This window comes from Volvox carteri, assembly GCF_000143455.1.
Source record: "Volvox carteri f. nagariensis unplaced genomic scaffold VOLCAscaffold_18, whole genome shotgun sequence".
NCBI lineage: Eukaryota > Viridiplantae > Chlorophyta > Chlorophyceae > Chlamydomonadales > Volvocaceae > Volvox > Volvox carteri.
This window is the reverse complement of record NW_003307561.1, coordinates 1,693,789-1,704,848: the sequence shown is the minus strand read 5'-3', so window position 1 is coordinate 1,704,848 and position 11,060 is coordinate 1,693,789. Positions and strand designations below refer to the sequence as shown.

The following is an 11,060-nucleotide window of genomic DNA, read 5'->3' as shown; positions in this document are numbered from 1 at the left end:
GACCTTCCTCACCTCACCTCACCTCACCCCGAGGAAATGTGGCCACACCGGAATGCGGTTTGGCAACCCGGTCATCTCATTGATCTCAGCGCGGGGGCGATACCACTTTTTTTCGATGATTATTTATGATTACTTGAATAACTTGTCAAAGGGCGATCACATATGGCCACCAGGTCATGGATTGGGGAATGGGTTGATGTCTAATAAATAAAACGGCCAAGAGCTGCTGCTGCTGCTGCTGCTGCTGCTGCTGCTGCTGCTGCTGCTGCTGCTGCTGCTGCTCTCGCCTTCCCTGGCTCTCAGCCAGCTCGTAGCGGGTGTGGGCAGCTTGTCATCGAAATGAAACGCCGCCAAGTGCGTGCGTATGTATGTACGTGTATGTATGTGCGCTTGTGCGTATGCGTGTCCGTACGTGCAGAACCCCTGAATGCCTGTTAGGACACGCTCGCGCACGTTTGTGTGTGAGGTACCCATCTGGCGAGAGCAAGCAGCGCGGGTTGTTGGAGAAGGGGAGGCTGTGCGTTGGGTTGGGTTGGGTTGGGTTGGGTTGGGTTGGGACATCTCCCCCAGTGAGGTGATCAGGTGTCAGATCACGGAACCACTCAGCCACTGGAAGGTAGAGGTGCTGTAACCTTGAGCTGTACAATAATACACACCGGACCGGACCGGACCGGACCCGACATCCGCCAGGGCAGGCTCCGCTATGGGTACCTGTCGCTTGCGTGTGTCTGTCTGTCTCTGTGTGTCTTTTGGGTCACGTTTCGGAAAAGTACTACAAGCGTGGAGCAGTTAGATAGTATATGGACTTCCTGGCGGCGGTGGTGCGGGAGGAGCCTTTCCGATTTGGGATGTCTACCAAAGTAGTAGCGGGGGTGTGCGGGTCGGAGGGGGGGCCTTATGCCCCTGGATGCCCCTCCGTTCCATGGATTCCTAGTTCCTTTTCGTCACGTCACCACCCATTCACCTACCCCACCGGGAAGCATTTGAAATAAACACAGGGCCCGGACATGTGTTTGTATGTATGTATGTATGTATGTATGTATGTATGTGATTGATGGAGGTTATGGAGAGGAGGGGACAAGAGGAAAAACGATTTTTGGGAGATTGGGAAAGCGCACGCGAGGAAGGAGGTAGGGGGGGCTAAGCAGAGGGTTGCATGCAAGGTGAAGGGTGTGCGTGTTCAGGTCTGTTTTTGTGAGAAGCCGTTGACTGCTCATTTTGATTTTTCGAGTCCTGAATGCACTGGTGGACTGCGCCGTTGTCCGTTTGTGTGATTGTGTGTGCGTGTGTTGGAAAGTGTTGAGGCGATGTGTGAGGGAAATTCACAATGATCTGCACGACCTGCCACCCCAGATCCCACCTCTCCGCCGCCGCCGGGAGGAGGAACATGAAACTGAACCTCTGCTTTTTACGTTCCTTGACTTCACATCCGGACACATCGGGGTTCGGGGGCTCTAACGTTCTCTTTCGTTAGTAAGCCACCAACGCAGAATCGGGCGAATTTATGGATGGGGACTGGCAGGCACGGGCATTGAAGCGAATGTCGTACACCATAGATGTCGTACGTGCCGTACACCTGATGACGGGAAGGTCAAACATCCCGTTTGGAATGTGTATGTGCGCTGTCCGGGGTTACAGTGGTGGTGCACTTGGTTCTCTGCGGCATGAGGAGATGTACGGCGTGTTTAAATAAGGGTACAGCTGTGGTGCCCAATCAGCATTGGGGCAATGACTGGGGCAGCTGGTGGTGGTGGTGGTGGTGGTGCTGAGCGTGAGGTTGCGACTGATGGCAGTAATATGGCTTTGGGTGGGTGGTTTAATGGCTGGCTGGATAAATGTCTTGCATGGTGGTGCGATGCAAAACCTGATTTACGTGGGGCGTGAAAGGTACTTGGCGGTGCCGGGGGGGGCGGTAAAGAGGAGCTGTGGGGCTGTGGGTCTGGGGTGGAGGGGGCGGCGGCAAGTTGACGGTGGCCGCGCATTCGATCTAATGTGTGAGGTGAGGTGAGGTGAGGTGATGTCCTTGCAAAGCTTTCAAGCTATGATTCGCATGTGCACTCCCACCCGGGGCGCCTGTGGTGGCCCCGTGGTGCCGTATGTATGTATGTATGTATGTATGTATGTATGTATGTATCTCCGTTCATCCGACTGCCACCGCAACGGTCCGCGGCACGTATTTGTCTGTATGTATGGACGTGTGTGGGTACGGGCGTTTTATAGCTCGCGTGGCGTATTTTACAGATTCGTATAAGTACGTATGTATGTATGTACATGTCACATACATCTACTAGTCCTGCTGCTTGATGCTAGTGCTGCAAGAAGTTCATGCGATGATGAAATGTACGTCAACCGTGATGTATGGTTATATGTACGACAGTACGGGCAGCACGCACTTCTCCTGCATGGCGCGCCTGGCCCCCCGGGGGGAGTGGCTGCTTCGTGTGTATCGTGAAACCGTGTCGTATTCCGATCGATTTTGTTTACAGCGTGGCGGCTGGGATGTTTCGTAATCCTGTGTAGTTGTACCACCAATTGTTGCATTTTGTCGGTAAGCTGAAGCCTCAACCTGCCGTAATCAATAAAGAGGTAAATGCTGCTAAATAAGTAAATCAAGCAGCAGCAGGGGGGCCTTTGAGGGTCGAGCTCGAGGGGTGTGCCAAAGGTGCCAAAGGTGTGCGGAAGGAAAGAGTTGCCTGGGTGGCGGCCCGGTGATGGTGTTCGCGGGTGGCTTCATGTTCGTTGTATTTTCTTATCAGTGCCCTCCGGGGCGCGCCCAGCATTGCTTTGTTGATTTTACATTATTTGTCTGTCATGTTGGCGAGCGGGCAAATCTGTCTTTGTTAGTGGCCGCGACAGTAAGGGCTCCAATAAACCGCTTATCTTATTCTGGTGTCAGTTAGAAATTGCGGACTAGTGCGCACGTATGTATGTGCGTATGTATGTGCGATACACCACCACCTTTCACTCAGCGTTGTTACCCCCCTTCAAAGGAGTACTGTACAACCCCGGGGGACCAACACCGGGGGAGCTGGGAGGGGCCCAACGGCCTGTCGTACGTCGTAGGCTGTCGGAAAGAGGCGGCAGGCGGCGGCGGCGGAGGTATAACTGCAGGAAAATAATAAAAATAATTGTTGAAAAAAATTAAAAGTTGATGCCTGGAGTCCCTGGGGCCGAAGTAAGGGTTGAAGTTGTTAGTGGCAAACTATAGAAATGCGTTTAGATAGACGGCGGTGGTGGTGGTCACATGTCACATCTGCCCCCCGGGTCGGTGGATGGATGGATGGATGGATGGATGGATGGGGGCATTCCTGCCTGCCTGCCTGGCTTACCTATCTGTGCACCATCCACACGTGCTTTCAAACCTTTCCATCCTTATTGGTGCTGCGCAGAGTGTACGGCAAAGCACCCTGAGCATAATAACCACCTTTCCCCCCGGGGTTCGACAGTCCTCCCCGCGGGCGAAAGTGGGGGTGGTGGGGCGATGGTTGGATGGACGGATGGATGCGCGTCGGATGGATGGAGGCCAAGGGCGAGGGGGGGCACACAGGTCGCCCGGCCTGCAGCTTCCTGGTCGTCATCATCACCATCACCACCATCACCATCATCATCATGCGTGCTTGTTTGTGTACTGGTGCATCACGTGTATCACGTAGGCGCCTATTTAGGCTCCTACACGCTGTAATCTTCACGTTGACTTAGCTGGTTTCCTCGCTTTGTATCGGGTTTACTACCAACCAACCATCCCCTGCCGGCCGGCCAGCCGGCCCGGCATTTCATAAGCGCCCAGCAGCCAGCAGCACACATACACATGCCTCGTAAGACCTCACAAGAGACGATGTACGCGCCCTCTGCCTGCCAAAGGATAGTGATGGGCCTGATGGGTTGCATGGGTTGCAGTGATTGACCTGCGAGCCGACCGTCCAGGGGCGGAGCTGTCGTCGCCCATCATTGGTTAGTTCGCAGTTGGTCTCCCCCAATGTCTAGGGGTGGGGGTGGGGGCGGGGTGGGGGTGGGGGTGGGGGGTGCTGAACCCGAAAACGTCACACTGGGCTCGCGGATCTCGACACTCATGGGCCGCTGAAAAGGATGGGGGGTTGCTCCGAAACCTCAGCAACACATCAGGAAGGGCGGTAGTAGGGACTGCCAGACCAGTGGCCAGGAGTGAAGCTATGTACCCCACTACTTCACACCTTTACATGACCTCCTTTTATAAGTGTTAACGAAGACAGACATATGTACAAATGGCGCCTGTTTGCACGCGTTACTCCTCCTGCGAGCTACCTGCCGCGCTCCCCTGCCAGTTTCTCCCCCCCGTCCTGCTATAGCAGCTCCCCTACTTGCGTTGCGGTAACCAGGTGTGGACAAATGCAATCCTGGCATTCAGTTGAAGAGGCCACGAGCCTCATGGGACCTTCCAAGGCGTTACGGTGGCGGTCCAACCGACGAACGCCGTGATGTGATGTGATGTGATGTGATGTGATGTGATGTCTGCTGCCACTGCTGTATGCAGCCTACATGAACACAACTGAGAATAGAACCGCCAAATACCAATGCTACAACTGCAGCAAACGGCATAACAACGCTACGTAAAGTACGTACGGCACACGGTGCGTACGGCTCAAGGCGTGTGGGCCTTCTGGCGTCATGATGCGGTCCCTGTCGGTCTTGACTGGTGTGTGTCTGTGTGTATGTCTGTGTGTATGTCTGTGTGTATGTCTGTGTGTATGTCTGTGTGTATGTCTGTGTGTATGTCTGTGTGTATGTCTGTGTGTATGTCTGTGTGTGTCTGTTTGTGTGTCTGTGTGTGTGCGTGTGATGGTGTATCCTGCTGCCGGCGACCTATCCTAACATATCCAGCATATTCTACCCACATACATACATACATACTTCCGGCAGGCAGTACTGAAGTACGCTGTCCTCCCCATACAATGAGATCACAATACACCTCACGTACAGCAAAGCCTTCACACCGCGGAAAGGGCCAGTCCCGCCCTGCCCCCGTGACTCAGGGGAGCAGCCACCCGCCACCGCCCCGCAGCCACATCGAAACACTCAACGGCGGAAAGCACCGTCATATCCTCACAGCCACCGCCGCCGCCGCTGCCGACGGCGACACCGATGGCTCCGGCGGCTGCGGCTCCGCCACCGCCGAGGCCGAGCCCCAGCAAGCCCGCTGCGGTCCGGGCGCCGCCAGGCCCCGGTGCGCTGCCGTACACTCCACTCCCCCCGGCGGATACATGACCGTACGGCAGTGACGGAGGTGAGCTTCCGAGAGCGCTAAAGTTGCCGCCGGGGAAGGCCGGCGGGGACAGTGTCCTCCTGGCAGGGCCCCAGCCCCAGGCAGCCGCGGCGGCGGATGTGGCGGCGGGGGTGCCGCCAGCGCCGATGCCGACGGCGGCCGAGGTAAAGGTCGCCGGCGGCCGTATGTCGACGCTGCTGCACTGCCCCCCCGCCACGTAGAGATGTCCCCCCAGGGCCGCCATGGAGTGACTTGACCTGGGGGTTGGGAGGGGTTGGGAGGGGTTGGGAGGGGTTGGGAGGGGTTGGGAGGGGTTGACGGGGAGAAGAACCCTCAGACGATTGACGTGGAGAAGAAACCACAGACGGATACCCCACGATAAGGGCAATACTGGGGAGGAAGGCGGTTTGGGTATGGGGGCCGGGGCCAAAGAGGAACAGGGGGAAAGGGGGAAAGAAGACGTTTACCGCAGTATGCGAGTGGAGCACACACCAGAGATTGACGGATGGATGGATAGTCCAGGCGCTCCTTTGGTAGACTCAGATACTGCATCGGGAAATTGTTGTAAGAAGTAACCGACCAGGGGGTTGGGGATTGGGGAGCGGCGATGGGGGACATGGGGGAAAGGAGGGGGTTATATGCAAGACGCAACCAACCGCCAACCGCCAACCTTCACCAACTGCTTCAACCCAAAGAGTCAACGCAGCTGCACAAAACTCCCACGAAGCCCAATCCCCATCATACATCATGATGAACTAACGAACTAACTAATTAATGTACGACGGCCTCATGTGACAATACAATACAGCGGACTAGTACGACTAAGATACCAACCAACCGCTAACCACTAACCTCCCCACCTGGGTACAGTCATGGGCTCCAGGGTGGCCCACCTGCCCTCCCGGGGGTCCAGCGCCTCCAGGGAGGGCAGTCGGGTGCGGGAGTCCTTGACGCCGCCACATACATACAGACGGCCACCGTGGGCGGCTGCCTGCGGAATGGGAGGAGGGGCAGGGAAGGGAGGGATCGACTAGGAGTGACGGGACTGGGACTGGGAGTAGAAGCGGAATGTGGATGGACGCGCAAATTGGTGAAGGGAATTATGCGGGAACGGGTAATGGACTGTTCTGTGACTCGATAAAAGAAAAATGCGTGTCAGTATGTCCTCTCGGAGAGAGTCATCCTCTCGGGTCATCGGTTGGGTGCTGTTGGGTTTAGTGGGGGCCGGGCGTTAGATATGAACCGACCCACGGGTCGCACATCAAGCAGCAGAGGCAGCGAACCCATTAGGACTGCAGCCAAGGAAGTAACCAGATAGACGAACAAGCAGACATACAGACAGACAAACGGACAGATAACCAGTGCAGCACTTACTCACCGCCGTGTATTTACGCTCTGTGGACATGTCGCAGGGCAGCAGGTGCCAGCGACCGGAGCCCAAGTCAAGAAACTCCCCGCTGCGGTGCGTGCCGCCGCCGCCGCCGCCGCCGCCGCCGCGAGCACCGCCACCTGCGGCGCCACCCAGCGCAAAGATACGGCCGCCGAGTACGGCACACGCATGAGCGCTGCGCGGCAGGACCATATCTGGACCGCGCTGCCAGCACCCGGCGGCGGCGGCGGAGGGGTCGCTGGCGGCTGGAGGGAACAATCTACTGCCGCCGCCGATGGCGGCAGGCGTGGTGACGTCAGCTCCTGCCGTACACGCTGGCATTAACATCTCCACTGAGCTGAGTACGTGCTGGATCTGATACGCGAGACGTGGGTGTGCGAGTGTACGAGTGTACGAACAGGCGGTGGGTACGTGGTGTACAAACTGTCGAAAGCTAATAGGAGATGCACAACGAGTTGGCGACGCAACGCCAGCTTGTACGTTGCGTACGAACAAGGATTGGATTTTGTAGGAGCTGCGGACTCGGGGCCCGGTCAGTGGGCGGTCTCCGTAATTGACCCACGGGTCGCTTGCCCCAATAAGGCGAATTAATGCTAAGAAAAGCAAATCAGGAAGCTCTCAAGCAATGGATTCCATCCGTACGAGGGAACACTTAGCACGAAGAAGTTGTACTTTAGCTTTGGTGCAACGGTTGTTGTGTATAAATGTTTTATTCGTTTTTAAAGAGGATTGTCAGGTTTTTGTGTAATGAAGACCTTTACTGTTCATTTTATATATATTGATTTATGGATTTTGCGTCCTGCATCATCATCACCGTTGTCGTCTTGTCATTCCTCCCCCTTCCCCCCTTCCACTACCCCAACCCCCAGCCCCCCTACCTGTTGGACTTGGGAGCGGCCCCCCAGCACTGTGAGGGTACCTGCAGCCGTGACGTGCGGGACAGGGGGGAGGGCGAGAGGGAAGTGAGGGGGGAGGGAGAGAACGCGACAAAGAAAAGAGGCAAAGCACGACAAAGAAAAGCACGACAAAGAAAAACGCGACAAAGAAAAGAGGCAACGGAGTGCCGCACGTGGCAGCACGCGTCACCTCAATACGGAAGTCAGGAGGGACCCACGGCCGGTGGCCGCTGAGGTGGCTGCACTTTTAGCAGCATTATTAAGGGCAGGATTTTTGGTGGTTTTGGTTTTGGATATAAAACTGTCAAGGACAAAGCCCACATACATACATACATGCATGCATGCATGCACACACAGCGCCCAACCACCTCTTTCTCTTCCCCCCCCCGCCGTTGTCCACAGCTACCTGCGACCGCCACCACTCCCGCGTGCGCTCGCGGCATCAGCAAAGGCGGGCAAGGCTCCCAGCCGCGACCCATGGGTCCGTCCCCGCCCCAGGGCAGCCGCCAAACACTGCTGCACAGCGGCGTGCCGCCAACCAAATAAACCGCACCGCAGCTGCCTCTGGTGGATCCAATACCAGATCCGAATTCAAACCCGAATCCAGATCCAGGCACCATGGCGGCACCCGTGAAAGACAGTCCTTGCAGCAACGACGGCCCCGTCATCCATTGGTCCGTACGAGGGTCGTACACCTCCACCGCCTTGACAGCTCGCCAGCTTGCGTCATGGCCCCCCGCCGCCAGCAGGCACGACGCCAGGTGCCGCCGCCGCCGACCGCTGCCGCCGCCAATGCCGCCGTACGCTCTACTCTCAACGTCAGATGATACGACAGCCCCGATGCGACGCAAGGCCCCGTTAATACCGCCGCCGCCGTTAGAGGCCACGGCGCCAGCAAGAGAAGCTGCAGCTACTGCCCCTGCCGAGGGTGGCGATGGCGCCGCCGCCGCCGCCGCCGTCGACTCCGTGGCGGGGCCATGGGGTGCCAGGTCCACCGCCGTCGCTGCCGCCTGCAGCTCCGCCAGCAGCCTCCGTAAGCGGAGTACTGCCGGAGGCGGTACGGCGCTGCCGCCAGCGCCTTCCGCTGGCGCAAAGGCGGCGGCGATGACGGCGGCGGCGGTGACGACGGCGGCGGCGGTCGTGGAAAGGGCCTCTGACGCGGGCGCTCTGAGGTGCTCCTCCGCGTAGGCAGCCAACAACAACGCCAGCGCGCGGGTCTGCGCCGCCAGTGACCCACGGGTCATATGAAGATGTGGCGGGTCGGGCAGACAGTCCCAGTTTACCAGCCGTACCAGCTCCCGCGCTGCAGAGGCAGTGTCACTGATACGACTGGTGCCGTCGCAAGGTTTGCAGCTGTCAATGCAGGGCGGTTGTGGGTTGCTACAGCCGTTGCTGCTGCCGGGTTTGACAGAGTCGCCAAGGCTACTGCTGCCTCCCCCGGCGGCCCCGCCGACAGCTGTGCCGATGTCAGTGTACGGCGCCTGGGGACCGTCCGGTAGTTCCTGTTCGACGAGCCATTCCAGAGCGCACTGTAACACGTCGCTTTCCTGGGTAGGCATGGCATGGCAGTTGGGGTGGTTGCAAACGGTTGGTGGTTAATGACCACTTGCGAGGTCTCTACAATTTCTGAATGAACGAATAACCGACCGTCAGTGAAATGCCGACAGACAGACAGACAGACAGACAGACAGAAAGGCGGACAGACGGACGGACGGTGTGCATTGGCATATATTCCTAATAATACTAATTCGAAACTTCGAAAACCTAAAACCTCTTAGTTAGATACTACTTACGCATTCCGTTAGGAGCTCCTCACTCCTCAGCACCTCCAACAGCAGCTCCAAGGGGAGTGAAGACAGCCGCAGAACCTCCGAAACCGAATCCGGATCGGACCCAGCACTGCCGTACTCGTACTCGGTGGCAACGTCACCACCACTGCTACTATCGTTGCTGAGGGGCATGCGAACCAGTACGGAAAACCTACGGCAGACGTATGACATCTGTACGGCGCACAACGAAGCAACGGTTTTAAGCAGTAAAAATGTAATAAGAAACGGCGTAAGAGAGTGCTACGAAAACAAAGGAACACGAGAAAAGCGGCGCAGAGGCGCAAAGGCGCAGAGACAGACTTGTGATGCGGTAAGCCGCCTATCGCCCCTACCTCCCCGAGCTGCCACAGCAAGGGGGGGGGGGGGACACGCGTCATCAATCAGCAGCAAGTCCACAAATCCCGTTGAAAGCCCTACACCCGCACCGACACTATTTCTTTCTAACTCATCCCAAATCCCCCTCCCCCTCCCCCTCCCCCTCCCCTTACATCTTCCCGCCACCCCCTACCAGTTCGTCTCTGAGGGGCGACAGCTGATAGCGCCACGACAGCAGCAGCAGCGGTAGACACGTGGACAGGCCCACACTGGAGCGGATGAACTGGCGAAGGGAGGGGAGGGGGTGTTCAGTTGGGGTTGGGGGAGGTGAGTGTCTGTCTGTCTGAAATCTGTCTGTCTGTCTGTCTGCCTGTCCGTGGGAAATCTAATGGAAGGTGCGAAGGGGAGGTGAGAGAGCAGCTCTCAAAGGGATGTCGATTGACAGCGCAATCGACGTGGATCGGGTGGTTCAAAGGTTTTAGGGGTTTTAAGGAGAGGCAGGGGGATGGCGTGTAGGGGGATAAAGGCACAGGCGGAAACACACACACACACGCACACACACACACGCACACATGCGCACACGTACTCCAGAACTACCTTCCCAATAATCCAACTCTCTGCCCCTGCCCACTCACCGCCGTACAAGCGTCCAGTAGTGCAGCCGCCCCCAAGTACGACGCCGCTGAGATGAGCCCCTCTAGGTTATCCGCCGTTATCTCCACCCGCCGCTCGTACAGAGCCCCAACCGCCAACCGGAGTGCCCAACCGTCCAGACCCGGTAAGCTGACCACGACGGCCGCCGTCTCCATCGCCGTTGCTAATGGCGCCGCCGCCGCCGCCGCCGCCACAGCCGCGGCGGCCTGCCCGGCGGCAGCCGCCGTCGCCATGTCGCTCATGTTCGCTCCCGCCCCCGTCAATAGGGCCCTGAAGTACTCACATGTGGCCGCGAGTACGACACGATGCGCAGGGAGGTCCTCCACCTCCCCAACATCTTGTTCTGCGGCCACTGCCGCTCGTACGACAGCCGCCCCGTCGCCGCGAGCCGCTACCACGTCATCGTCCCCCGCCACCGCTGCCATGCTTATGCTGCTTCCCAAAGCCTCCATGTCCGCTGTGTCACCATTGGTGTCACCGCTGCTGTCGTGTCTGGCATCAGCGTCATCCCGGCTGGCAGTGGCGACGGCGGCGGCAGCAGCGACGGCGGTGGCGGTGACGGTGGTGGTGGTTCGTAGGATGATGTCGCATAGAAGGCGTTGGTGCCACATTTCCGAAAGTGCCGTACTGAGTACGGCAGGCTCCAGGGATATGGTCTGGCTCTGTCAAGGGTTACAGAGGGGCCGGGAGGATGGTGAAGAAGAAGCGGGAAGTGGCATGAGGGGTTGGGTAGGTGC

The 11,060-nt window shown here is 57.9% G+C and overlaps 1 protein-coding gene across 1 annotated transcript; it reads right to left on the bottom strand.

The window, feature by feature from the left end:
• Window positions 1-1,869: 1,869 nt before the first annotated feature.
• VOLCADRAFT_90884 (uncharacterized protein) lies at window positions 1,870-10,748 on the bottom strand (the record flags this gene model as incomplete). The annotated part of the gene is made up of 11 exons (XM_002950302.1): window positions 1,870-1,923; window positions 3,906-3,980; window positions 4,971-5,496; window positions 6,100-6,230; window positions 6,618-6,833; window positions 7,508-7,548; window positions 7,932-9,072; window positions 9,319-9,525; window positions 9,687-9,695; window positions 9,863-9,952; window positions 10,305-10,748. 11 exons carry the CDS (start codon window positions 10,746-10,748, stop codon window positions 1,870-1,872), a joined length of 2,934 nt encoding a protein of 977 aa, XP_002950348.1.
• Between the last annotated feature and the right edge of the window lie 312 nt (window positions 10,749-11,060).